A 25,686-nucleotide genomic window follows, 5' to 3' on the forward strand; every position below is an offset into this window, starting at 1 on the left:
TATTACAAAAAAGCATGTATCAGACGTTTATTTGTTAAATCATATTTTATTTCCAGTTGTGGTAAATGATGGCGGTTGAGATGTATAATATACAGTAACAAATATTAGGTTGGGGGAAAAGAAATCCATTATTTTTCACGTGATTGTTGGAAAAGTGGCATTCAGTACTAAAAAAGATTCTTTTACAGTTTTTTGGTTGATCGATTCAATTGTAAATTACAGGGTAGTTAACAAAGAGAAAATTCGGTATATTTTACAATTTTCCTTTGATAAAGGCGAAAATGCAAGCCAGGCAGCCATTCGAAGTAGAATGGCAACAAATTATAAAATAAAACGGACCCAAATCGCACAATCCGAATCATGTAAAATAGCCTTGAAATAAACGTGAAAAATAATGGATTTCTTTTTCCCCCAACTAATATTTCAGTATTTTTAATGCGAGCACGATAATAGTGGCAAGACGGTCGTTCATTTTTTTGGAGTTTGAGGTGTACTCGTTGCTTTGAATACTAACGGATTCGATACTCGAAATATGCTTGGCAACATCGTGGCTAGAGTACCGAACACTTCCTCGGACATTCCCTGTAAAAGTGAACGATAGTTTAGGCAATAGTAATTTTTGAATATTTAAATTAATCTACCTTTGGTACAAGAAATTGTAGATTCTTCAATTCGGCACCGCCCCAAGACGCCATTTCTATCATGAACCCTTTCACGCATTTGAAAACCAGTTCTGCTCTTTTCGTGCACCATGCCACGGTCATGTCCTGAAATGTTAAGATACATTGATTATTTCACGGTTAAAGGTTACAAACTAAAAAGGTTGGAAAATAAAAGTACCGTACCTCTGACATTTCGTGTACGAGGAGTACAGGAATCGTCAGTGTGGTCACATCGTTGCAGCAGGCGGTTTTCAAAATATTTCTTAAGCCCAAAATAACTGGGTGCCTCGAATTGATATCACCTGTAATTTACAGTAAAATTGAAACGGTGAAATATTATCGTAGAAAATATTGATTACTCACCAGATCTCAAAGAGTCGTTCACTACCATGTGAAAAATTACATGAACTTGTGCTAGATTTGAATGTCTCGTAATGTAAACGTCACCCGTTTGTAAGCTCTTGCTGGTCGTTGACTTTTTTGTCTGCAAATAACGCATACTCAAAATACGCTTGAACATAAAAAAGATACGGACCATTTGTAACTTTACATCTACTTACGTGTGACTCGATTCCTTCTTTATGATGTGCTTGCCTCCAGGCAACAGCATCTTTCACGTCTTCGCGAATCTTTTCTAATTGCTCGTCGATTGGCGGGAAATGAAACTCAGTCGTTAATTGACATATCGAACATAATTCTGAAAGATTAATTGACCACAATAGCAGTACAGAATGCAGTTCTTCTCTAACTTAATGACTATCTTCATACTATGTATAGTATTGTATTAGGTACCCTTTGTTATGCCAGAATAGGTTCCTAAATGATTGTCGCTCAACAGTACTAATCCGCACAAATCGTTAGAGTATAACCCTAAAGCAGTCTGCAGCCTTTGCGGTGTCGGATCCATTCTATTTTTTAAGAGAAAACATTTCTCTTGAATTCAGTTTAAACAAATTAGTCCATGGTATCGTTCGAATTGACCCACCCTGATTCGCTTTTCTTTGTTCTACAAAAATCTAATACATCCCCAGTCAGTATTCGTATATTGTGCATTTGCTTCATCTGGGAGCCTAAATGTATGGTGAAACTTTCCTCCAAAATAGGATAGTCCGCCGTATGTTTGTCCTCGCTATGAACAAAATTGTCTAAGGCGGGTCGAATTGGAGGCATGGACACCATTGGAGAACCCCTAATAATTCATTATCAAAATTATTAACGTCATGTATGTAGGTGTCCGTTTTGTTTGAACAAACGTACACTGGAGTTGGTAGCATGTTCGTTTGTTGTTCCTCCAATAATCTCATGATCCAATTACGATACTGCCGTCTTTGTTCTAATTTCAAGGCATCGACCCTAGATCCCCAGTGACCTTGCAGCAAACTTTGTTCCTCGAAGTGTCGTCCCGCCATCTCGTTTATAGATTTTTCGGTAGAACCAGCCTCGAGGGTTTCAACAGCGACACGCATTTCGTCGGTTTGCCTGTAATTTATTTTTGTAAAGTTTCTTGGCTTCTTTTCCTCTTATTGATTCTTGAGATAATTAATAGGTTAATTAACTGAGCTTTAAAAAAGACGGGGGTAGAAAGAAACCAAGTATTCTGGGATGATGTAGTACAATAGTACAGATACTTACTTCTGTGTGAGTTGATCATAGTGTGTGTCTCTCATTTGAATGACTTCTGTAACATCTCTTCCAAATTTATGTTCTGCTTGTAGAATGGGTTCTAGCGAAGGAGAGTGTATTAATCTATGATATGCAGCAGCGAACAGTTCTTCGTCAGTTGTTCCAATTGGATCAGCATATTCTGCTGTTTGTTGTTTGTAAATTTTTTCCCAATTTTTTATTATCTCTTCGATATCTAAGCTTCCTGATTTTGCATTTTCAAGAACCTTTTCTGCTTTTTCATCATGAAATTCTAACGTTAGTCTTTTAATAGTATGCTCCAAAGATTCCAATAAATCTGATTCCACATAACATGGTAATTTAAAAGATGACATCAAACGGTACATGAGTTCTTTGATAGAACCGCGATATGGTATTTTTAATGGTACTTCTAATGTATATTCCTGATTTGTTGTGCAAGTTGGAAATTTAAATAGAAACATTTTTTCCACACATTCTTCCTCAGGCATATTCATCTCTTTTGTAACAACTTTTTATTATATTTGATAATCCATATATCTATTTTTGGGAAAATGAGAATGAGAACAATAGAATTTACTTCGATATTTAATAATGCTTATTTTTAAAAATGCAAGAAATCAGAAAGTGAAATAAATGAAATAAAAAAATTATATTGTATCATTTGTATGGTTTGCTATTGTGATACTAAGAAAGGTCAATGTTATTTCTTTTTACACAACAATATTTTTCAGGGGTCAGCTTTCACAACATTGAGGTCATAAGGCCAATGATAAAGTGTAAAAGCACCTCTGATTGCACTTTTTATCTATGCTCTTTTAAAAACAATTATTTTCATGTATTAATTGTAATGACTATAGATTTGCCTTATAGATAAACTTTACTATCATACAGAAATATAAATTTATTGTTCTTTATGAAACATTCTCTCAAAACTTGCATGGAATAACTAAACATAAAAAGTATAAACTTTATACGTTAATAAATTTTAAATACATTACTTTTTGATTTCATGTTCATTACTGATATGCAAGGGTGCTAGTATAAACATTGCATGTTTATAAATAATAATATTAGGAAATGTATTGACGAAAAACAAATGAATGGTAATATATTATTTACATTATAATTTTGTGTAACGTTAATGGTCTTAAACATACAATTACTCGAACAAGAACTATGTAACAATTTAATGTAACTATTACATTACTTCATGCAGTACCTAACCTAAGCATTCAAGATTATACTTGCATGTTGTGTTTATTTTTATAGACGATGAATCGTGTCTTATCGAGCCATGTGCTATTGTTTATAATGTTTCTTTCAATTACTCTTTAAAAAAACATTTTAAATGGACGCAGTATACATGCAGGTATCAACTGTTAAAAATCTTTAACGCCCCCAATCATTTAATCAACAGTTTCTCCAACATAAATATTGATAACATGTAAATATTATATACATTCAATACTTTACTAAATATTTTATTTTTGCAAATTACGAATTCTTTTTCGATTGTTCTCATTCGATATTTTAATTTGTATATTATTCAATGGTGTTCATTTTCTTTTTATATTTGAAATTAAATATTGTTACGTTGGCTGTACTATATTTGATGCAAGTGTCGGTACAATTTGAGAACAAGTTTTTGGCGGCAGTAAGTTTTTGAGTGATAAATCATCGTTTACAACATGGTTGAGGACAAAAATCAAAACGTCGAATTAACAGACCATGAAGCAGAGTTGTACGATAGACAAATTCGTTTATGGGGTTTAGAATCTCAAAAGCGGCAAGTATATTAGAATCTAACCTATAAAATGATAACTCATCTAAACATAGCAAATCACCATTGTTACTTTAGTTTTATTAAAAGGGCATTATTATTGTTGTGTAATATTAAATAATTACAGTTTACGGGCAGCCAGAGTTTTATTAATAGGGTTAAATGGTTTTGGAGCAGAAATAGCAAAAAATATTATTCTAGCAGGTGTGAAAGCGGTTACATTTTTAGATCATAGAAATGTAACGGCTGAAGATAGGTGTTCTCAATTCCTTACACCTAAAGATTGGCTTGGTAAAAATGTAAGTAGATGGTTATGATGTAGGAGTATGTTGTTCTTGAACAATTATGTTTTTAGAGGGCTGAAGCATCCTTACAACGCGCAAAAAATTTAAATCTTATGGTTAATATTGAAGCAGATACGTCTAATGTAGACGATAAACCAGATACATATTTCAGCAATTTTGATGTTGTTTGCGCAACACAATGTTCCATTACTCAAATAAAGAGAATCAATGGTATATGTAGAAAGCACAATGTGAAATTCTTTGCTGGAGATGTGTGGGGAACATTTGGCTATACTTTTGCCGACTTAATAGAGCACGAATATGCAGAGTGAGTGCATAACCAACCTCTACTAAAGAATTATTCTGCTATTCTAAGTAATTTCTTAAAATGGAACACGATCCTGTTTTACAGAGATATAGTACAAACAAAGAAAATACAGCTCTCAGAAAGTGGAGAGCCTGTAATTAAAGAAAAGTTCGAAAATATAACTGTGACAGAGAAACGCACAGATACTTTTGTGCCTTTTGAATCAATTTTGAACGTTCCAAAGCCTTCCCTTCCCAAAGAATCAGAAATGTATTATATGATGTTAAGTAAGTGTTTGAATAATACATTTCCACAATAGTGCATGATAAACACTTTTACAAAGTATGTTTTCGTGTTTAGTAATGCTCAATTACCGTGAAAAATACAATAGTGATCCACCGCCCGGTGAAAGAGGTTCAGAGAATTTCACGGCCGAAGCCACGGAAGTTATTAAAAAATATGATCTTGGGGATAAAATAAATCATTTGGTCGAGTATGTATCATGAAAATATTGTTCGATAGTGTCGAACTTTCGGTTGTATTTAACAATGTATTATAAATTTTGTCGATTTAGGGGTGACATATATGCTCAAATTAGCCCAGTATGCGCCATCGTCGGCGGTATTATGGGCCAAGAGATAATTAAAACAGTCTCGCAGAAAGGCGCACCGCATAATAATTTATTCGTCTTCAATCCCGACACGTTGTGCGGAAAAATTTTGAAACTGGGTCAGTAACGTTAATTTAACGCGTTGGTATGTGTGAATATTTTTGTCTACTGTGATCGTCATAATAGTTATTTTCACCATTTTTCATTCCATGTTTGCTACAAAATTCTAATAAACGTATATCGAAAAAGAAAAACCAATATAACTGTGTTCAATTGAAACTGTTTTCCTTTATTTTAGCATTATTTAATCTTAACACGATTATCGTGCCGCAATACTAGAAACTGGTATACCGGAAGTTACGTTTATCGTGGGAAAGAATATTTCTTGAGACTTTCCTGGCGTTCGCAAAACAATGTTCTCGCTTCTCGCTTCAAAACCGAAATACAATTGCGTAGCCCGGGTTTTGGAGCTCCCCCACCTTTCCGTTTCCAATATTGCACCTTCTCGCTATTTACGTTTGTTACGTGTGCTTTTTTCGCTGGTCTCTTTCCCAAGGATATGAATGTTGAATGTGCATACCGTTGGTAAATGTCGTTTCGCGGCGGCTCACGCGCGTCGTACGATATTTTCGCTCGTCGTTTCGGGGGAGAGGGTCCTCGCGTACGTGGAAATATGACTCACTTTCCGTGCTTCCGGCGGGGCAATTTGAGACCCGCTTTGTGGATTTTTTCCGTGGCCTTTCGCGCGGAAAACGCGAAATGGAAATTGAAAAATTGGAAAAGGGGGAGCAAATTGGAGCACGGCTCGTTATGCTTTATCGGCGTCGACGATATTACGTACGTTGCCACCGCAATTTCTTCCTTTTTTTTTTTCACGTTTCGCATTATTTAAACGCAACGTCGTCGTTTCTCCTGATTAAACTTTAATCAACTTAGCTCGACGAGAGTTCAGCTAATAATTCGCGTCTGCGTATCGCGCGGTTTTCAACGTTTCCCGCTTTTCAATTATTTAATACCACCTGCTCGTTCCTTCTCGTTCATTCTCTCGATTCACGCAATTCCCGGCCATCTCGCGGATTCTAATAGGCGTACGGAAACGGTGCATTTCCGATGTGAAGTCATTGTACAACGATCGTTCCGTAGTACCCTCGCGCGAAATCCTCTCATCGGTTTTATCCGCGACGCATCAATACCTGACGCACGTAGGCTGCCGGGAATTGATTCGATTTTCACCGTGGAATTATGATGTATCGTCTTTCCCCGTGGACACGATGTCGTTACGCGATTATCGCGAACGGGCGTATGTAAATGCAGAGGGTCGCTTTGCAGGTGCAATTCTTATCTGGATGAAAGTTTTAATATATACGAGCTTGCTAGACATTGGAATATGGACTTCGACCAAATTATCATTCGGTAATACAGAAATAAAAATGGCTAAGAAATTGTTTTCGTCATCACTGGAACATTTGTGGAAATTTTCAGAATTCGTTTCCCTTTCGATCCAGAAGCTACTCAGTTTTTTGCCCCGTTTGTAAAATGTAGCTTCTCGTGGAGGTTTTTGCAGTTAGCCATTCATATGCATGCACGACGCGTTTCTTAACGACGCGGCCGCGTGCTTTCACGGCTGTCGAATTATCTTTCACGACGCTTTGCTCATCCCTGATGTGGTCGTCGAAAAACCATTAACCCGGACCAATCTCGACGCGGTACGAACGATCACCCTTGCTCCTCCTAATTCGACATTTTGTTGGTACACTCTTTCGTCGCTGGTACAGGGGTGGTTGACTGATCTGCCGTCACGTATCTACGAGCGCGACCAATTGCGTCCGCTGGCGATTTATAAATTTAATAGTTCCCTCCGACGAGATCGACCTCGCCCGTGGGATAAATTCGAAACGTTTGCAGTCGATTTCCACCCCTTTATCATTTATACTTCGACGCTACGTATCTTAGATAATCATATAAATGAATTGGAAATTGTTTTGTTCTGTTCACTCTAGTTTACAATATTTTTATTCGCTATTTCTTTTTACTTAAATCGCTAAATGTCTTCTTAATGTCCTTTGTGGAATATCATACTCTTGGCTGGCTTTATCACTACTCCACTCTTCGTTTATACCCTTTTTCATTGCTTCCTGTAGCGCTCCTTCAGACCACATCGTTAGGGTGCTTCTCTTTATAAAAGTTCTCACTATATTCATAAGAGGAAAAGAATATCGAATGTCAACATAATTGGGCATTTTATTTCGATATTCCCTGAATCTAATATAAAAGATAAATCTAGGACTCTTGAATTTCTCTTTCCAATCGTTTGGAGAAAAGGTTTCGATCTAACAATTTGAGGGGTTTGGTACGAGCAACGTGTTAACAGAGGAATTGTGTGGAGTTTCAGTTAACGTTTATTTAATAAAAACATTGCGTGCGAGGGAAACAAAGACCGATGGATGGAAAAGATAGCGAGGCCAGGATTAAGACGTTAATCGGTTCGGTGGAAATCGTTTGCTCTTCGATAGGAATCGGGCACGATTGTTATCGATGCCGCGGCACGGTTTTATCGCGGTTCTAACGTTCGCCGCGTTCGTGTATCAGCATCGTAGAAATGCACACGGGTCGTTCTAAAATATGATCGAGCGGCACAACAATTTACTTCCCCCTCGGTCGATGTTATCTCGCGGCAAATAGGCCAGAAGACGTACAGGTAGTTCCCCGTGACTCAGGTAAGGAATTTACCAAGACTACTGTCACGGTTCCGCGTGCACGTTCACTGAATCAATACGACACGTACGCCTCTAGGAATGTTAAACGACTGCGGAGGAGCAAACATAGAGGAGCATTTCGTTCCGAGCGGATACGGCTCGTTCAAATATTCCTCTGAATCGCTCGTTAAGGTTACGGTTAAGGGAGAAATTATCGTCTTGGAAATTAAACCGAACGATTCCCGATGCTTGTCTTCGCTCATTAATTTCCTCCGGCGAACGAACGGTAGTTCGGTTTATTTTCGTCTTTGTTTGCGCCGGTTGCAAAATAATAGAAAACGTGTAAATTGAATTTTAAGAACGAAAAATCGTAACGCTTTACGGTCCCCGCTGCGCTGGTTACGCTATGATAAATCGCTACGCGCGACTAACGATTTATCAGTTCATTTTGTAACACAAATTCGTTTCGACGCGATCCAATCTGCGTCGGAGTCGAGGCGTGAACTATGCCCGGGTATTTGTCGTAAGGAGAAGAACTGGTTTGCCAACCACTCTCGTTTCCGAGGGACTTTCGTAGGCGAGCGACAGAGACGTGGGGGGGAAAAAAGGAGAGAATAGGGAGTCGCGAGGGGTGCGCCCTTCACGCGTCGCGGCCGTGTGCTGATTTATGGCGCGACGAAAATTATTGCCGCTGTTAAAATACCTCGAGGCGTATTTATTGACAGACACGCGTTCTGCCTCCGCGCGACTGTTCGTGAAATGAGGCGGTCCTCCAAACGACAAGACTGTACTTAAGTCGACTCTAAACGCCCGACTGTAAAGCCCCCGGCACAAACGAATCGACGTCCATCTTCGACTGAAACCGATCGCGTTCCTTCCAAATATGCAACTTTAATGGCCTCGTTTCGAGGCTTCCGCCATTCGAACGACACTGGTGGAGAAGAGTTCAAAAGAGGGCTAAGTTCATCCCTTGTTCGATTTTTTTGTCAATTTTAGTAATTTTTTGGGCATCTCATATTTTCTTAGAGTTATTTGTAAATGGTTCCAAATGTTTTCTATCGAAAACACATTGAGGGGATGAAAAAATTGAGGGATGTTTTTTACCTCAAGGCAACAGGTAGGTTATGAATACGCTGTATCCGAACGGAATATGTCGTGTAATGTATATTTTAGCATTCATGTATTTTTTAACGCGTCGAAGAGAATAATGTATTTTTCGGGGGAATCGTGGCTACACGATGGCGGCGAGTAAAATGAACCGTCCCAAGAGCAACCCCCTTGCGTGTTCGCCGTAGAAAAATGCATCGCGTTTGGCTCGGTCGCTAAATCGTCCGTACTCGTAATATTCCAAGCGTGGTTCCAAGCGCAAACGGTTTGCGGCAAAAATTGCGTACGTGAGGCAACTGCTTACGACATCGTTCGACCCGCTAGCTGCTTCCTATTTATACCACCCCGTACAATGTTTTCTTCTTATCAGTGTCTTATTGTCCCCGTCGCGACTCGGTTTATTAACTTCGCCCCACTTCCTCGGAATCTTGTCGCCACGTTTAACCCTGGAACCGACACTATCGCGTTAACCATTTAGCTATTACGCGCCACTGTAGCGACTTCCGCTATCTTTCGAAACGACAGAGGCTTCCCACTAGCCATTATTGCTTCCAATTTTAAATAAATATATTACTAGTTGCCTTCTTAATCGTGCAACGACAGAAGTTTTATGTGCAAAACACTTGTATAGATATGTAGCGTGTAGAGATGAAAAGTTAGTTGGTCTGACTAGTTACGGTACAATCCCCTTAATCCTTTGTACTCCAATGGCGCCGCTAAGACGACGTAAACATCTACCAAAACTCGATTTAAGGGTTACGTATAGTAACACAAACTTAATTAGCCGAAACAAATGAACAAATTTTGAATTAAAAATATTTACAAAATTCTCTGGGAATAAGGACAATTTTAATATTCTTTTAAATAATTTTACATTTTTGCTAAACTCTTTCCAAGTCTACACAGAGAAGAGAATAATCAATCTGAAAGCCAAATTCTCGTTTCTTTATACCTATCGTAAATGCATTGTGCGATGGGCGCCACGTTCCATCGCTGTCCTGGTCGTCAAAATATTTAGTCTTGAAAAAGAGTTTCATGGACCGTTTTTTCGACCGCAGGAACGTCATATTTCCTCTTTGGTCGGCTCACTGAGTGCATTAACAAAATAACGTAATAAAATCTGCCGACGTTCCATCCCGTCCCATTCATCCCCCCCCCCTGTTGCCCTCTGCTCTTCGTTTCTTTTTCTCGTTCTTCCTTTTCTAGGTGGTCGGTCGTAAAATCCGATACATTGTGCGGTCAGCCGCGGCGTATTCGTCACGTCTACGACCCAGGACACGCGATCGTCGAAAGGATTGACCCCGCGGAACGTCCGCGACCCAGGGAATCCCCCATCTCCGCCAAGGAGTTCCGCGAAGGATCGATTCACCCGGGGGTAAGTCGTACCGTGAACCTTCTACCGTCGCGAACTTTTTACGCGACGAGCAATGCTTGCGATTCCTCGTTTTACTACAACAGTTTACTGGATCTGGATCTCCTTTGTACCGAGATCGAAATAAACCGAGCATTGCTCGAGAAACTGTGTTCGAAACTTTGTAGTCTGCGAGTTTTCGTTTATTCGAATCATAGACGAGCGAACGGTCAAACAGTCTTTGTGAACGAAAATAATGTTTCCGTATGATTCGTTAAAAATGATGATAACGCCTTCACTTTCAGAACTTTTTTCTTTATTTAAAGTTCTTGCGTCTTCTATCCGTTCAGAAGTTATGATGTTTTAAACATACGCATGAAATTTCAGTGGAACATATCAATGTATGGTCAGACATTACATTTTCGGTAAGGAATTTTTTTTCTCGGAAATGTGTAGGTTTTCGGGGGTATGTATGTTGACCAAAAATGATTGCAATTGATTCCTGCAACAGAAAATAATTTTTCCAGAACGATTTGAAATTTTTTTTTTGCCGAAAAATTTTTGTACTTACTGAATTTTTTTCTCGGAAGCTTGTAGGATTTCGGGGGTATGTATATTGACCAAAAATAATTGTAATTGACCCCCGCAACCGAAAATAATTTTTCCGTGAAAGATTTGAAATTTTTTTTTTGAAATTTTGAAAGCCTCAATCAACAAATTAATATTCTTGATTGTCGTCTTATTTTGGCCTCTAGAATCTCTCATTAAAATTTTTCCCAGGGATGACCGTAAATCTTGTATAAAAGATTGAGAAACATTGATACAAATTTCGAGTTTGACAGTGAGATAAAATAGATTTAAAATAATCAGTGAAGGAACTGAACCACTGTGCGTCGCGTTGGCGATATTTTCTCAAATTTCGTGGCCATCAGGGTTGAAAAAGAACCTTCAGTTCTTCGCGAGGGAATCTCGAGGCTGTCGCGTGGATCCGCGAATTCCGTGGCGATATTGCCGGGCTTTACGAGCAGCCATCGGTGCAGTTCAGACAGTTTTTAGGGTCAAACGAATAGCTAATGCAAATACGCCCCCTTCCTTTCACGGTTCGCCGTTAGTCTGGACTGGCTGGAGTCTGGAATCTCGCTTGCTTCGTCTCAGGCGTTGCTCGTTGTCTCGCTAATCCGCTTCTCTTGTCTCCTGCCTTTGAGACAGACGCATTACGCGAGATCTTAATGCTCTTCGTTATCAATTAAAACACGGTCGTTGCAATTAATTCCGCGGTCGGCCTGGAAACGAGAAGCGGAAACGGCATCGTCTTACGAAGAGGAGAGGGTGGTGGTTTCTCCCGACTGCTTCGAAACTCGGGGACAAATATACTCCGAGCGATATGGATGCGAATAAAGCAGCTCCCGGAGCATTGCTACGTAACGATCCTGATTAAGAGAGAGTTCTCCAGGTTTGTTCCATTTCGACCGACAATGGTTCGTTTCTATTGCGACGATACTCTGCATCGTTTAATGGCGACGCGAAATATACTTTGAACGCGTACCTTCTACGACCGAAATTGGGGCTGTTATTGGTTTTTCTTTGTCCGCGAAGCGTGCACTGCTTCGCTGAACGTTGCGAGTATTCGTAAATTTAAGTAGTATTGGCAGAAATTGAAGAAACTTCAATGTTTTGTGTTGGATCTTTCGTTCTCATTCTTTCACGGTCGAGTATCGCGAGGAATATTTTTTGTAAATATAGCGTAGGCGATATTTAAATAATTTTGTATATGATTTGAACGGAGAAACAAGATTAATGTTGGTAAATGATAGCTACACGCGTTCGTTGAAACTGTATGCACCGGTGTCATGCGGGTTGCCTGCTCGCGGGCACTATATTTAATTGAAAGAAGCATTCGGAGAGCGCATATTAACCTTTTCCGTCGTTGTTTGTGGACGGATGTTATTAAATTTCTGTGTCAATTGGGAATTCTCAGACGGTGGGAATTTTTGTCTACGGTACTTGTATCCCTTTGAAAGATGATTAAAGTCAAAGTTATTAAGGCTGTTTTGATTGGTTTTACTTGTTAGTCATTCCTGGATTTTAATTAGACGTTTGATCTTGATGTCAACCCCATTGTTGAATAGCCAATGACTCGAAATCAAAGATCAAAGCTGGGAAAGCTAGGAAATAATAATAATTTAGGTTTACACTCAGCGCTAGATATCGAATGCTTACTCTGATACTACTAAGCACCAAAAAGTTCGCCATAGTGGTACTATTCCAAGAATAATAGTTGTCTTTTTCTCGAAACAAAGCACCAGCCAATTTCCATTACCACAGTTGAACCTACGGAGCGGCACGTCGATCAAAAATATCCACCCCCGTTGAATCCGGCGAGCAAAAACAATATTGTCGGGACAAGGAGGCAACAGAACTCGTCGACGTCGGTGATTCCGCGCGCGACAAGATTAATGCATCCGCGCGAACCGACGCTGGGTAATTAATCTAAAAGTTTCAAACGCGGAATAACCGAAAATGCGTGGCAAGTAGCGAAAAAAAAGGAAACGAACCATATTGGATAGATAGAGGGAGAGGAGGGACAGTGTTTCCCAAACGACGCGTAGGGTTGCCGGGCCGAAATTGAATTAATATGCATACCCGCGTGAGTCCGGTTAGACCGACGGTGATGGAGCGACGAAATCTATCTCCGACGCGCGGTCCCGGTGGCCGGAGAACAAACCTGTAATTTGTCAGAGTGGAGGTCTCTAAGCCCCGGCATTATAATTTACGCCTATGCAGAGAGCAAACTAGAAAGGAAGAGAGGGGGTCAACAGCCCCGGACGAACGCGCACTCTTGGCCTTCTACGCGAATCGATCGGGCCTGGAATATCAGAGAGCAAGCCTAGACAAGTATTCATGGCCGACAACGAGTTTCGCCGAGGCGGTAACCGATGAATTACTTACGAGGCCCATGAATTTAACGGGGAATCAATTGCGAATTACCCTGGTAACAAAACGACGTCCTACAGCACGGCCCTAAACGGCGCTAAATCTTGATCCACAGAGGGTTGGTCACGCTTTAACAAGTGCAAACTGGAACTATCTTCGATGGTACTCTCGTTAACGCGGGGAGGAACAATTTTAATATCTAGTCTTCGCTAGTTACTCGTTACAGTAAATGTTTCGAAGTCCAAGAATGATAGGAAAAAGAATGATTCTTTTCTCTCGTAAATTAAACTGGTATTTTTCAATTTTTATACAAGGCAACGTGGTCTAAAATTTATCACACAATTGTTGCATTGCAGTGTACCTCGTTTTAGTATCTAGTCTTCCTCGCGAGTTACTCGTTGAAGTAAATGTTTCGAAGTCCAAGAATAATAGGGGGGAAAATGAATTAAACTGGTATTTTTGAATTTTTATACAAGGCAACGTGGTCTAAAATTTATTACGAAATTGTTTTATTGTAGTGTACCCTTGCTTTAAGTATCAACGTACCAGTTTCTTGCGTCTTTGCCATGACAATGGCTTCCACTCCGTGCAGAGTTCGTCGAAAGAACGTTTCCAGTTGTTAATCTTATTACATCGCGCTTTTCCAGCGTCCGCCCTTCCGCGTGGTAAAAATCCCCGAAAACAGAAGTCGCGGCGAATCGTTAAATCGTTCTTTCCTCGGGTCCCCGGAGGATTTGTCATGTTTCTTCTCGTGGATACTCGGCGCTTAAGCTTGGGCTTCTTTCTTAAACTCCGGGCAGAAAAGGAACTCTCGACCGTTCCGGGGGTGGGGGTGGAAAAAAGCTCGAAGAGGTCGCGAACGCGAGACGGAGAGTCGCATCCGTTAAATTACAATGGGAACGTCGTCGTGAGCGCGTTACAGTGTTTTCCTCCGCATATGTGGAGAGAGGAAGCGTATCATAAGTTACGGGGGATCGGGCGGAGGGGTTCTTGACGTATCCGAGCAGTCCATATTTCATGCTTTTGTTCGATTCTGTCGGGCATTATTTTAGGATACGTCGAGAAATGCTTTCTGGATCGCGGTTTACCGGTTTCCCTTGCTCTCCGTCTATTTTCTTTTTGCTTTTCCCGTGTCCTTTTCCTCCCCTCTCCGCGATAGGGAGAGAAATATGTCGAGCTTCCTGCCGGGCTGGCCAGCCTCGCGAGGACTCTAATGCAACCCCCTTGTTCGAGGCACAATTTCGTCCTGTACTATCGACACTTGACGGTTGTTTGCCCTTTTTCCTCCCCGGCTCGGACAAATAATATCCAACGACCGGCGAGAATCGGTTAATTCCAAAGTATACACGGAACGCCCGATCCTTGGTGCGGAAAGAAACCGAAGTAATCCGTTTCCTCGCGAGACGCTCCGCAAACATCGTGATTTTTATTGGAATCGAGACGAGGGACCTCTCATCTCAGCTATTAATTTATTATTGCGCGACATTATTATAGAGACGAACGAAACGATATCGTTAATAAATTTTGCGTTTCTGTAAAGTCATTTTCGATCGTGGAATTCTAAACAGTCGTCTATGAGCGTGATTTCTTTCTGGGATTGACCGTCGGTGTTTGTCCATTACTCACTGTTTCTATTTACGCTGATACCCAAAGCAGAGCTGGCAATAATTCAAACATAAAACGTTTGAAATGCTAATAGTATTTAACTGTAGAACTACCTGAGTGGTCAAAATGACCCATTTCTAATAAAAGTTGTACAAAATTTACTCGACTAAATGAATAAACATTTATTTCACCACTATGGCTCTCAACCTACCATTTCTTTGATACGGATAAATACACCATAATTGTGGGTAGTTCTAGTGTTCTAAAGTAGCAAATAAAATATTTCTCATCAATCTTAGGTATTGAACAATCTCTTCATAACGAATCGTCGAGTAACACGATTTTTCGACTCGTGAGTTGGACGTACCCCTTTTGAGGAGTTGTAGGGTCAGTTTTCACATTGTTAGATATCTTCGTAGCACCGTTTGGTTCGGTGCTCGCGCCACTTTGGTCCGCGCTTCGATCCCCGCGCATGGAAGCATAAATCAGACGGTCCGGGTGATCCGGGTTCGGCGTTGCAGGGGGACCCCGGGCGATTTTAACGACACCGCGTCGTTGGGAATCGTCGCGAGGCGCTGGCCGCGTGTCATTCTCGTCGGCCGTTTAACAGCGGCGATAAAACATGTCTAGGCCGGTCTCTTTCTCTCCTTTTCGCCACGGTCCGGGCGTCTCTTTCCGCGCGCATAGGCTTATAAGAGCGTGTGGCACTTTAAAGTATTTTCGGCGATATAAGGGGTTTGACTTATGGCTCGCGCGGCCCTCTACCCCCGAAAAACGACGAATACGCCGAGATTGCGCGAGAGCAAGGGAAGAATCGACGAAGACGAAAGCGTCGAGACGACGAGAGCCCGATGAGGGGGAGGAAGGGAGGACGCGCGCGGTGGCGTCTCGACCGGGACGAACCGGGATATTGCATTGTGTTTTCTTTCGGGACAAATGATTTACCGTGTTTCCCCTTATATTGCCGCGAGCTACTACGGCCCCGCAAAAACACGTAAGGGGTTGCAAGAGTCACCGTTGCGCCGCGCGGGGGTGAGAAAGAGAAACTGAGAGGGAAGGGAAAGCGAACCGTACGATATGCGAGGTATTACATATTTATGGGCTTCTGGTACCGGCACCCGAGCAAATTTCAGCCGAATCTTGCCCGGGAAATAACGTTAGAGCCATTGGGACGTAAGGCCGCGACGCTCTCGAGACACGTCGAACGGTGCGGATATTATTTCTTCCTACGCCGCAGAATTTTCGGCGATCTTTATTTCCACATGGAAGCTGTGGAGTCCTGAGAATCGCGCTACGGTGCTTTCGATGCTCATTTTTGGGAAGCTTCCGGGATAAAAATAAAGCTATAACACATTTTAACAGGTTGATCAATAGTTAAAATACATAATTAGAGTAAACATCGACTGATAAATTTTTCAATAATACCATGGTTTGAAGAAATTAATGCCATATATAATTTTATTAATATAACTATCCAATATCCCGTCGTCTAAGGCAGGAAGCTTTAGAGTCGATGCACGTTAAAAACTGTACACTAAAAGAATGTTTAGAAATCGAATTGGACCCGAAATGGTTCTCGTATTCCAACGACGCGTGTAAAAAGAATCAGCGCGGAAGAAGGGCCGTGTATAGCGAAAGAGCCAGTGTAAATAAAGGTAACGCGTGTTGGTAAGTAAAAAGGACCGCGTAAAAGGAGACCCGGAGCGCATAATCGGCCCATCGTTCGTCCGACACCAGCGTCCCAAGGCATATTCGCTTGATAAAAATTTGTCTCGCCGCGGGTGGGAGTGGTCTTTCACGGTATCCGGATGAAGTGATATATCGAGGGTAGATTTCGGAAATTACAGTTACGATCGCGCGGGCAGAGGCAGGACATTGTTTTCCGGTTCCCTCGACGGCGATCGTGAAGAAGCGGCTCTGCTCAATATTCAATAATTCGCCGGGCAAGGAATTCCGCCCCTGGGGTCGTTCGCTGACCCACGGATCGCATAAAATATAACCGAAACGAATCGGAAGTAGACGGGACATTACGTTCCGGTGGCCGCCGCGAGATCGAGGTTAACTTCTTCCGGTTTTTGCGACGACGCGCGCCGATATCTCACGTTAACGACGCCATTAACTGCGACGTCCACGGTTCGCGCTGCCCGTTCGATTATTCTTAAGCGCGACGAACAAAGGAACGGTAATTGTCGGACTTGGGTGGACGTCCCCTCGCCAAGACGCCGCCGGGTCTTTGATGGGAAATGAATAATGCCGTATCGCTGATGGTACTTTGCGTAATTACTACCAGTAGGTTGTTATTTCCTTTGGGTTAGGCTCGTGGAATTCTCTATGAGTTAACTTCCCTATCCACTGCTGGACTTTAGTTAAGTTTCTTGTACAGTTTCGTATCACGCGATACCGCCGCGGTAATAGAAATTGTGATTATAGCGTCAACATAATTCCAAGGTTTGCTCTCAACTTTGAGAAACTTTCTATTCCTTCGCACTACTTCGTAGAAACGCGTTTCCCTTCGGTTTCTGTATTTGGTACACTGCACGGGGGGTTGGAAGCGTGGTCAAAATACAAAATTTCATCTGATCTTTCTGAAACTTGGTAATTTAGGGGGTTTGAGGTTACTGATATCGAATCTGAAATCAACCATTTCTGCAAAGCGATTTATATCTTTTCTTTTTATGGTCTCCTTTTTAACATAAACGAAGTCTGAAAAATTGGATTTTGGTTCGTTGCCCTCCAGGACGAAAATTACTACAAACACAGAGGTTTTCATCCCAAACATTGGTAGTCGTTTCGACGACTTCTTAATTCATCCCCGACATTTAGGGCCGCAAACAGACGACCCTCTTTTCCGCGACGCAGTCGTTGGAATTAGATTCGCGGCTCGCCAAAGGGCTCCGCTGGAGAACGGAAGCCACGCGCGGTCTTCTGTGTCGTTTCAGCCGCGCGACCGAGTAATTTTCGATTGCCAAGGCGAAACGACGGATGAATAAGTAAGAAGATATCGAGCCCGGAGCGGTTTACGTTCACTTTGTAGTTCGGCCGACTATCCTTCGTTTCCGTGGATGCTGCCACGGTCGAAAGGGGTTCGAAGCGAGGGACGAGGAGGGGCGGCTCCTGGATACACTGGCACGGGATTTCGCGAGCAATTACGTGATTAAGACGCCTCCGGCTGTGCTTGGGGTCTACTAAGTACGTACTTAGGTCTGATCCGTTACCGTGCTAACTGGCTGCCTCTTCTATTGCTCCGTTCCATCGTGTTTTCTCCCTTTCCGTCGCCCGGTTGCCTCTGTTTCCCTCTGTCTGCCCGTTCCGCGGTGCCGCGTCTCTTCTTCTCGACGTCCTCGCGGAAAGCTAACGGCGTTCCAGCCGCCGGGTTCGCCGACAACGGGGGTTTCAGTTTACCGGAAATTAACTAAATAATTCAGGCGACTGCTAGGCTCTCGCGGTTCAGAGTCCCAGACTCGCATCCCCGAATCTCGCGATCCGTCTTCGCGGGAAATCGACTCCCCATCGAACGCCATTTTAACACGTTCACCGCCTTAGGTGATATATTGTGTCGTGTAACAGGTTTTTCAATAGGAGTCATGGGGAACCTTGAAAAACTACAGAAGGTAATCTTACAAACAAAGTTGTATAGGGTTATCCAAATCGAGTGTCACATCTTTAAATTGGAATAAAACACACACTATTTGAGCAATCAAACCGTTTAGCAGTCCCATCTGTTGAAAGATGTCACCCTATGATGATAACCCTATATTTTATCAACAACACGAATGATGTTTGCTTTGAGAATTCCAAGAGGGTGGTTTGTTCGAGCAGAGAGACTTCATATGACCAGTTTAGTAGTAATAAATATAATTCTATGAAAATTACACTGTATTGCATGGGGAAATAATTAAACATGGCAGAAAAATTTAAAAATCATTGGTTTATAATTGATTTTAGTGGTGCATAAATCATAACGTTTGCTTTGAGACTCCCACGAGAGAGGTTAGTTGGAACAAAGAGACTCCAGTCGAGTAATAATAAACAATCGTTACAGTTAATAAATTCCAAGCGGAAATACCCTCTTAATTTTATCCACTGGCTAGAAATTCAAGCTAAGAGGAAGTTAGATTTTCTGAAAGTTCCAGGCCCAGACTACCCCCTTTATAGTCGTCGTGAAAGAAGCTCGAGTCGCGTTAGATATTCATTAGAAAGGACGGACGGAAACTGGTCTTCCATTCTCGGCGGAAAGACGGGGTCGAGGAAGTAAAAAAAGGGAAATAATAATTGCTCGGACCGTGGGTTTAAAAACATTTTACGATGCTCTTAATTAACCCTGAAAATCAGAACACGCTCGAGAGTCGTATCCGTGGTTTCCCACGTGACAAGAGTGTTAGCTACGATACCACGCGTTCCGTTTAGTAAAACACCTTCGTTAATTATTGCCGCGCCTCGTTTCGGTTGTTCCAGCCGCGGTTTTATGCCCGCGACACCGTAATGCACTTGTTATTTCCCTCAGAGCGCGGTGCTTCGAGAGCTTTCATGCTGATTCGGTCATTTTCTACGCGAAGTAAAGTCGTAAAGGGCGAATCAACGTAATGCATGGGATTCGTGTATTGTTCCAAAACGGAAAAGAAGGAAACGTAAAACGGTCGATGTTCCTATTTTCCAAATTCAAGGGTAGAGTAAAGAAATATGCATTTGAGAGTAATTATAACTATTAATATTATTCTCTTTCTCAGGATTTCACCAGACACTTCAAAGACGAATATTTTCATATTTGTTCGCGTTACGTTTCTAGCACGCTCTGTTATTTTTGCCTCTGGAGATTTTTCCAACTTAAGTTCTCATCCTCCGATACTTTTTCATCCGACTATGAAGGCGGCCTTCACCGGAGGAGTCGTTATTTTTCATTTGCAGAATACTCGGGGAAAATTCTGCAACAACGTTTGTCAATTTTATATTTTTCTCTCTTTCCTCGCGTTTAAAAGCAGCGGTTTCTTAGTCAAATAAACGGATAAAAATATCGAGTAGGTATTTATATTCGCGTGATCCAGCGATTGTAAAGGAAGAGGGATCAAGAAATTAACTTCACCTCGACGTTCACGCAAAAGTGCTCGATAAAAAGGTCCGGGGAATAATCTCGAGACCGTCGCGGGGACAGATAACTATAAAGCGTCCAGGGGTGGTATCGGTGGAGGAATCGCTATTCCGCCCCCTTTCTTCCGACGATTTCGACGCGTCGAACCACTCGAAACGCCTAAGGGGTATATGACGCGTGGCATGGTGTGAACGAGGCCTCATTTGAATCCGAATGGAGACGATTTTCGCAGAAGAGGTTGTCGGCGAAATGGCGGGCCGGACGGGGTAACGAAGAGACGACGAACGACGAACAGAGAACGAGAGAGAAAACGGTTCGCTCCACTTTCAGGCGTAACGACGATGCCAGCAATATGTCACCGACAGATATTCCCTGCCGGTATTCCAGAGAGTGCGAACCATCGACCGGAAGCTCATGTATTTCCGTTTCTATATTGCATCGAGTCTCGCTTGAATTCCCCTTTCGTCGTCCCTTTTCCTCTTTTCGCCGCGTTTCACGGAAACGCTGATTCTGATTTCGTCGTTTACAAGCGTCGCGTTAAAACGATTGCGAGCTCGCGACCCTCCACTGTCGGACTTCCGGGATTTTCCCTGACGCTGAAGAGTCAACTCGGTACCTGGAGTCCCTTAGAGAAGGTGACAGTCTTATCGAACGCACAATGGACACCCGAGACAGTTCGACGAAACTCATCTTCGGGGTGTTTCATTTCATCGGCTTACATTATCGTTTCGCCCCCGGGCCAAGGACGGGATTAAGTCGCAGGACTTTCCGTGGAAGAAAAGCAACAGCTCGAAGCGCTCTCCGAATGCCGCTGTTCGACTATTAGCACTCTGCCCTCCCCCTTTTCGCTGCGGGGGTTATTATCCTGCCGATTTCATAACATCCTTCGAGGCGACGTTTCCTTCGTTCCATCCCCCCCTCCGTCTCTCCTTCTTCCGGGACACCAAGCCGACACTCCGCACTCCATTAAAGTAATGAAGACACCGAGGACGATTCGCTCCCTCTCTCTCTCTCTCTCACACTCCCGGAGTTTCTGTTCGTCGCGTGACGCTTCGGGGGTCCAAAGGGTTTCCTTCCAAGGAATTTATTCCGCGTCGGGGGCTGTTAAACTCAAAACAAACCCAGACCTAACTCCCCCCCACACCTACCCCTTTCTCATTTTCCGTGGTTCGCGTCTTCGCCTTATCCGTGCCTTATTCGTCGCGGCTGTATCGTCGTCGACGACGTTGCCTCGTCACGGTGCGAAGGACTTTATCGTTTCGCCTGCTTTGCATCCCGAACATTAAGCCCCGCTGACGACGGGGTATTATTCTTAAACTGCGACGCTCGCGGCTCTTCGTGTTCCTCGATTACCCTCTAATTCTAATTTGACGTTCCCTCCCCCGAGCTCTTCTACCGTACTTTCGGGTTTCATAAAAACCTGCTGCGCGGCTTTTGTCAACCCGGGTAATTCCTTGCGACGCGGAACAGGAACTGCTCCTCTTTCCCTCGATAACGGTCGTCGCGCTCGTTCGTTGTTTCTAATTACTTCGACAAAAGTTTCCTACAGCGTCTCTAGAATCTTTACGACCGTGCACCGGCGTCTTTATTTACCTTCGATTTTATCCGCGACCTTCGCTGTTTGGCCCTCTTTTTACTATCAAATCGGGAGGGCGAGAATTGAAAAAAATGTACACGATGATAGGGACGATTCCATCTCGTGCATTTCCAGAGAAGATACAAACTTCGTCTTCGAGGTTCACACCCTATATTGGAACGGAATTTCATATGTAGGAATGTAAAGTGCAGTGAAAATAAATGTTTATTCATTCTCTTATAGAAAACTACGGTTTTTCAGAAATTTGGTCCAGTAAATTTTTTACAAATTTTATTAGAAATTACGAATTCACCATTTCGGTAGTTCTAGCGTTAATGAAATGGGAGCTTTGTAGAGGCTTGTCTCAACCCCTAAATATAATAATTACAAATCAATAGTTCTCGTTCCTTACTAGCTAGAGATTAAAAGAAATAATATTTTTCTTTTAATTGAAAGCTTAACGTCGCATCGTCAACGATCTCATTAGCGACATAGATTATTATTTGTCGGTGATTAAATAGATTCGTAGGAGAATATTCTTCCCATTCTCAATAAAATAATATCATTCTCTTGTGTGTTTACAACTCACAAAATTTAAGAATTTATTTGTTGCATGCTTATACATTTCGATGCACAGACGCATTTAAGTTTTATTTACACATAAAATAGCGTGGGTGAGAGTTAGTTTCGAGCGTGCAGAAAAAGTAAGGTCGCATGCAGGGTGAAGTTACGGTGGGCGGCGAGGACACACGGTTTCACCCTAAAAATCGTTTCGGTGCCGTCGATAAAGGGTGGACGTAATAAAGCGTTCCGGGACGGGAGGATCGCGGCGCGGTCGTTCAAGTTCACTGTTACACATCGGGCAAGAGGAATCCATAGAATCGAGAGGGCTGCGCGCGTCGAATATAAAAGGGTGAAGCGCGGTCGCGTTGCCCGAGCCGACACGACAAAGAGTTTAATTATTTGTAGAAGGCTGTCAGAAGGTTTGAGGGACGTCGAGATTCGAGAACCCCATGGCTGCTGCCTCCAAGCTTCCCACGCCTCACCTGTCCGATAGATCCTTATCTCCGGTTTCCCGGCCGCGGAGTGCACTAAAACGCAATACGGGAGAGGCATTAATCATTGTTCGCCGTCGACGACAAAATGTTGTCGAAACAATGGGCAGAGGAAATAATAATAATAATAAAAAAGAAGAGGAAAAAAGAAAAAGGAAGGAGACGAAAGGCAGAGAAAATATACGCGTACTCGCAATCAAAGGACCCGTGCGGGGCACAACGGCTGAAAAGGCAACAAAACGAAAGGTCGATAAGTCGTGACTGACGAAGAAAAGGGAGCGGGGATGGAGGTAGGACGACAATATTAGTCGTTCATTATTCCTCGAGCACGTAATTACAGAGCCACGAATGCCCACTCGTGAAGGCACGCGACCTACGCGACATATGGCGAACGACGCGTACGCTCGTATGCGTTCACCGACCACCGCGAGATCTCTCGATCCGCTTCCGTTTTCGATCCCGACGGGCGACTCTGCGATCGTAAATACCACGGCGGATCATTTTTCTACTCCAGTTTCAAACACCAAGCTTGGAAAACCAACCCTTCGTTACTCGAAAGTACAGCGATTCTTTGCTGGGAGTTCGAAGAGAAAATTTGTGGGATTAAAAACTCACTACATCGTCATAAAATTACCAACCCGACGATTCTTCTTTAGATTAAATTTCAAGGCTCAAAAGTCGAAGAGAAAAGAATCGAGACTAATGCATGGTCCACGAAACTCGATCCCCCGCCCCTCGAGCGTGAGGTAAAATTCCATCGACGTGGCTTGTGTTTACATCGGGAGAAGCAATCCGGCGTGATTAATTAAACGCCTGGCGAAAGTCTCCGAAGCAGGAATCGCGCGTAGTCGTTCGATTCGTACGGAAATGGCAGCGCCCGATAGATTTCGACGCGATACGTTCGCGAAGTCGCGCGACGGGGAGCCCCGTATACACAGTGTTCCTCTTTCCACCCTCCCCCGCGCGGCCTCCGAGCCTTTCTTTCGCTGGTGAAGAGCCAGAGGATAAGAGGGAGAGCAGGGGAGGGTTCTAATTAATGGGCGGCGCTGTGCTTGACATGTTTACTCTGGGCGCAACCCCTTGAGCCTTTCTCTCTCTATTCTTTTTCAACAAGGGCGATACAATCCTTGCCCCTTCGTCTTACTCGCCTCCTCCTCCTTGTCTTTCTTCTATTTTTTTTTTTTTCCTCTTCTTTTTCTTTTTATTTCCACGAGTTTAGTCAAAAGCGGCACGCAAATACTCGCGCTCGACGGAACGACCAATTATGCTGACCGGAGAGTGCCCGGGCGAGAAACTTTAGAGTTCTGATTAAACACGGGTACCGTAATGGATGGTGCTTCCACGCCGTAGGAGCTCGGAAACACGTCATCCGGACGGATCGATCAACGCCCGATGGGTGGGAGTTAAGTACGAAATGTAGCACTTTGCTCTGCCTCTCGCGCTTTTATATTTATGGGCTCGGTGACTCGGTGGAACGCGTTCACGGGCGAGGTAAATCGTTGAAAAGGAGAGACCGGCCGTTCCCGTGCACTCTGCTCCCTGGAGGCTGGGGATCCTCTGTGCTCCGATAGAAAACGCGCGAGGGAGCCGTAATTTTCACCCGACTCGCGGGCGAATTCCGTCCTTATCGTTTCCGCGTTTTGTCGTTGCCCGACGAGCGTTCGCGCGACGCCTCCTCACCTCCAACGGCGAACAAAACTTTACAGTTTTCGCGCTATTCTCTCGGTTAACGCGAATTTTCGAAGCTCGAGTACTAAATAGAGTCTCTGGCTTCTCGATTATTAATTAAAATTTACAACGAGACTGAATGAAATTTCGATGGGTTCGAAAAAACAGCAACTGGTTCTCCAGGTGGAATCAACGATAATTTAATCAATAGTCTCGCGGACAGGTCCACTTAACTTTACACGACAAGGTTTCAAAATGTCAATAAGTTTGAAAATATAGTCATTGGAAGCAACGAGGATGCATTATTTTTAGCAGAGTACTAGTTACCCGGGGAATAATTACTGTCGACGACGTTGCTTAAGCAGATGCAGTTCCTTTTTGCTCGTCTCGTCGCGCGTCCGTTGCAAAGAACGATGTAGACATTAGCGCGATTACGCGAGCACCTAATCTCGGAAGTTTGATTAAGAACGGTCGTCTCGTTAAACGAACCGTATCAGGGCGGTAATCGTCCCGGGCATCGTACGATTAAAAAAATAAAAAATTGCGACCAGCTGCTGTCGCGGTATCGAAGTCGCAACTTTGCGCGGCGATTCCGGTTTCGAGCGTGATCGAAACGAAGTTACGACCGCGGAGTTACCGTATGGTTAGAATACGCTGCAGGATACGAGTGTTTACGCGGTCGTTCGAGCAACCGGTTCCCCGGCGCGGCGCGGTTTAAGAGTTTCAATTATACGTGAATTAATAGCGAAGACTCGATTACGAGTCCTAACACGAGGAAGCTAACTTGTTACATATTTTATGCCCGTTGGTATTAATCCTCGACTATCGGAAGAAACATCTCGATGATCTCTGCGCGATCCTCGTGTTCCTCGTTGTCTCTCGTTCGCTGGAACACGATGTCCTTTGCTTAAAGTGTTGGACGAGTGACTCGAAAAGTTGATGGAATGCTTGAGAAATTACTATTGCACTATCTACGAGCTTGTATAGTAATTATTAGACTGGGGGTGTTTATGCAAATGCACGTGTTTCTGGAAAATAGGTAAAAGTGTGAAACCTAAAGAGAAGTTTGTTTCATCACTGGAGGTCCTTGGAAATATATTTTTTATAAGAACGTGTGTCGAAACATACTGCATGTGTCATAATTTAAATTATAATTGATCATTATGATGTTCGAGTAATAAAATTATTTGAACATATCATGAGTATATTCCTGTATATTTTGACATATTTAATTGATGGATGATGTGTATCGAGCAAATCTGAAATACCATAGTTTATAATACGTATCCTACAATTCGTCTTACCCTGTGGTGCTTTCGTT

The 25,686-nt window shown here is 42.8% G+C and overlaps 2 protein-coding genes and 1 long non-coding RNA gene across 3 annotated transcripts in view; 2 read left to right on the forward strand and 1 right to left on the reverse strand.

The window, feature by feature from the left end:
• Positions 1 to 70: 70 nt before the first annotated feature.
• On the reverse strand, positions 71 to 3,699 carry LOC143340797 (FERRY endosomal RAB5 effector complex subunit 3). Its single transcript, XM_076763102.1, has 10 exons — positions 3,555 to 3,699; positions 2,295 to 2,843; positions 1,920 to 2,141; positions 1,648 to 1,851; positions 1,455 to 1,570; positions 1,223 to 1,359; positions 1,026 to 1,146; positions 846 to 964; positions 642 to 767; positions 71 to 582 (listed from the first exon to the last, which is right to left on the reverse strand). The coding sequence occupies exons 2-10, from the start codon at positions 2,798 to 2,800 to the stop codon at positions 469 to 471; spliced, it is 1,665 nt and encodes a 554-aa protein (XP_076619217.1). The 5' UTR covers positions 2,801 to 2,843; positions 3,555 to 3,699; the 3' UTR covers positions 71 to 468.
• A 207-nt stretch (positions 3,700 to 3,906) lies between these two features.
• Aos1 (SUMO1 activating enzyme subunit 1) lies at positions 3,907 to 5,550 on the forward strand. The gene is made up of 6 exons (XM_076763103.1): positions 3,907 to 4,092; positions 4,214 to 4,385; positions 4,442 to 4,698; positions 4,783 to 4,964; positions 5,038 to 5,170; positions 5,252 to 5,550. The coding sequence occupies exons 1-6, from the start codon at positions 3,995 to 3,997 to the stop codon at positions 5,412 to 5,414; spliced, it is 1,005 nt and encodes a 334-aa protein (XP_076619218.1). The 5' UTR covers positions 3,907 to 3,994; the 3' UTR covers positions 5,415 to 5,550.
• Positions 5,551 to 10,031: 4,481 nt separating this feature from the next.
• Positions 10,032 to 25,686, forward strand: part of LOC143341107 (uncharacterized) — a 59,359-nt gene continuing 43,704 nt past the window's right edge. Inside the window, exon 1 of the long non-coding RNA XR_013079559.1 lies at positions 10,032 to 10,465. This is a non-coding gene — a long non-coding RNA (uncharacterized LOC143341107). The remainder of the gene's footprint in view (positions 10,466 to 25,686) is intronic.

The sequence above is a fragment of the Colletes latitarsis genome, chromosome 4 (assembly GCF_051014445.1).
Source record: "Colletes latitarsis isolate SP2378_abdomen chromosome 4, iyColLati1, whole genome shotgun sequence".
NCBI lineage: Eukaryota > Metazoa > Arthropoda > Insecta > Hymenoptera > Colletidae > Colletes > Colletes latitarsis.

Coding starts and splice junctions, on each gene's coding strand:
- LOC143340797 (XM_076763102.1), bottom strand. CDS start 2,800: ATGAATATGCCTGAGGAAGAATGTGTGGAAAAAATGTTTCTATTTAAA. Junction 965..1,025: donor GAACGACTCTTTGAGATCTG/GTGAGTAATCAA, acceptor TGTAAATTACAG/GTGATATCAATTCGAGGCAC. Junction 583..641: donor TACAATTTCTTGTACCAAAG/GTAGATTAATTT, acceptor TCACTTTTACAG/GGAATGTCCGAGGAAGTGTT.
- Aos1 (XM_076763103.1), top strand. CDS start 3,995: ATGGTTGAGGACAAAAATCAAAACGTCGAATTAACAGACCATGAAGCA. Junction 4,699..4,782: donor ATAGAGCACGAATATGCAGA/GTGAGTGCATAA, acceptor CCTGTTTTACAG/AGATATAGTACAAACAAAGA. Junction 4,965..5,037: donor AATGTATTATATGATGTTAA/GTAAGTGTTTGA, acceptor TTTCGTGTTTAG/TAATGCTCAATTACCGTGAA.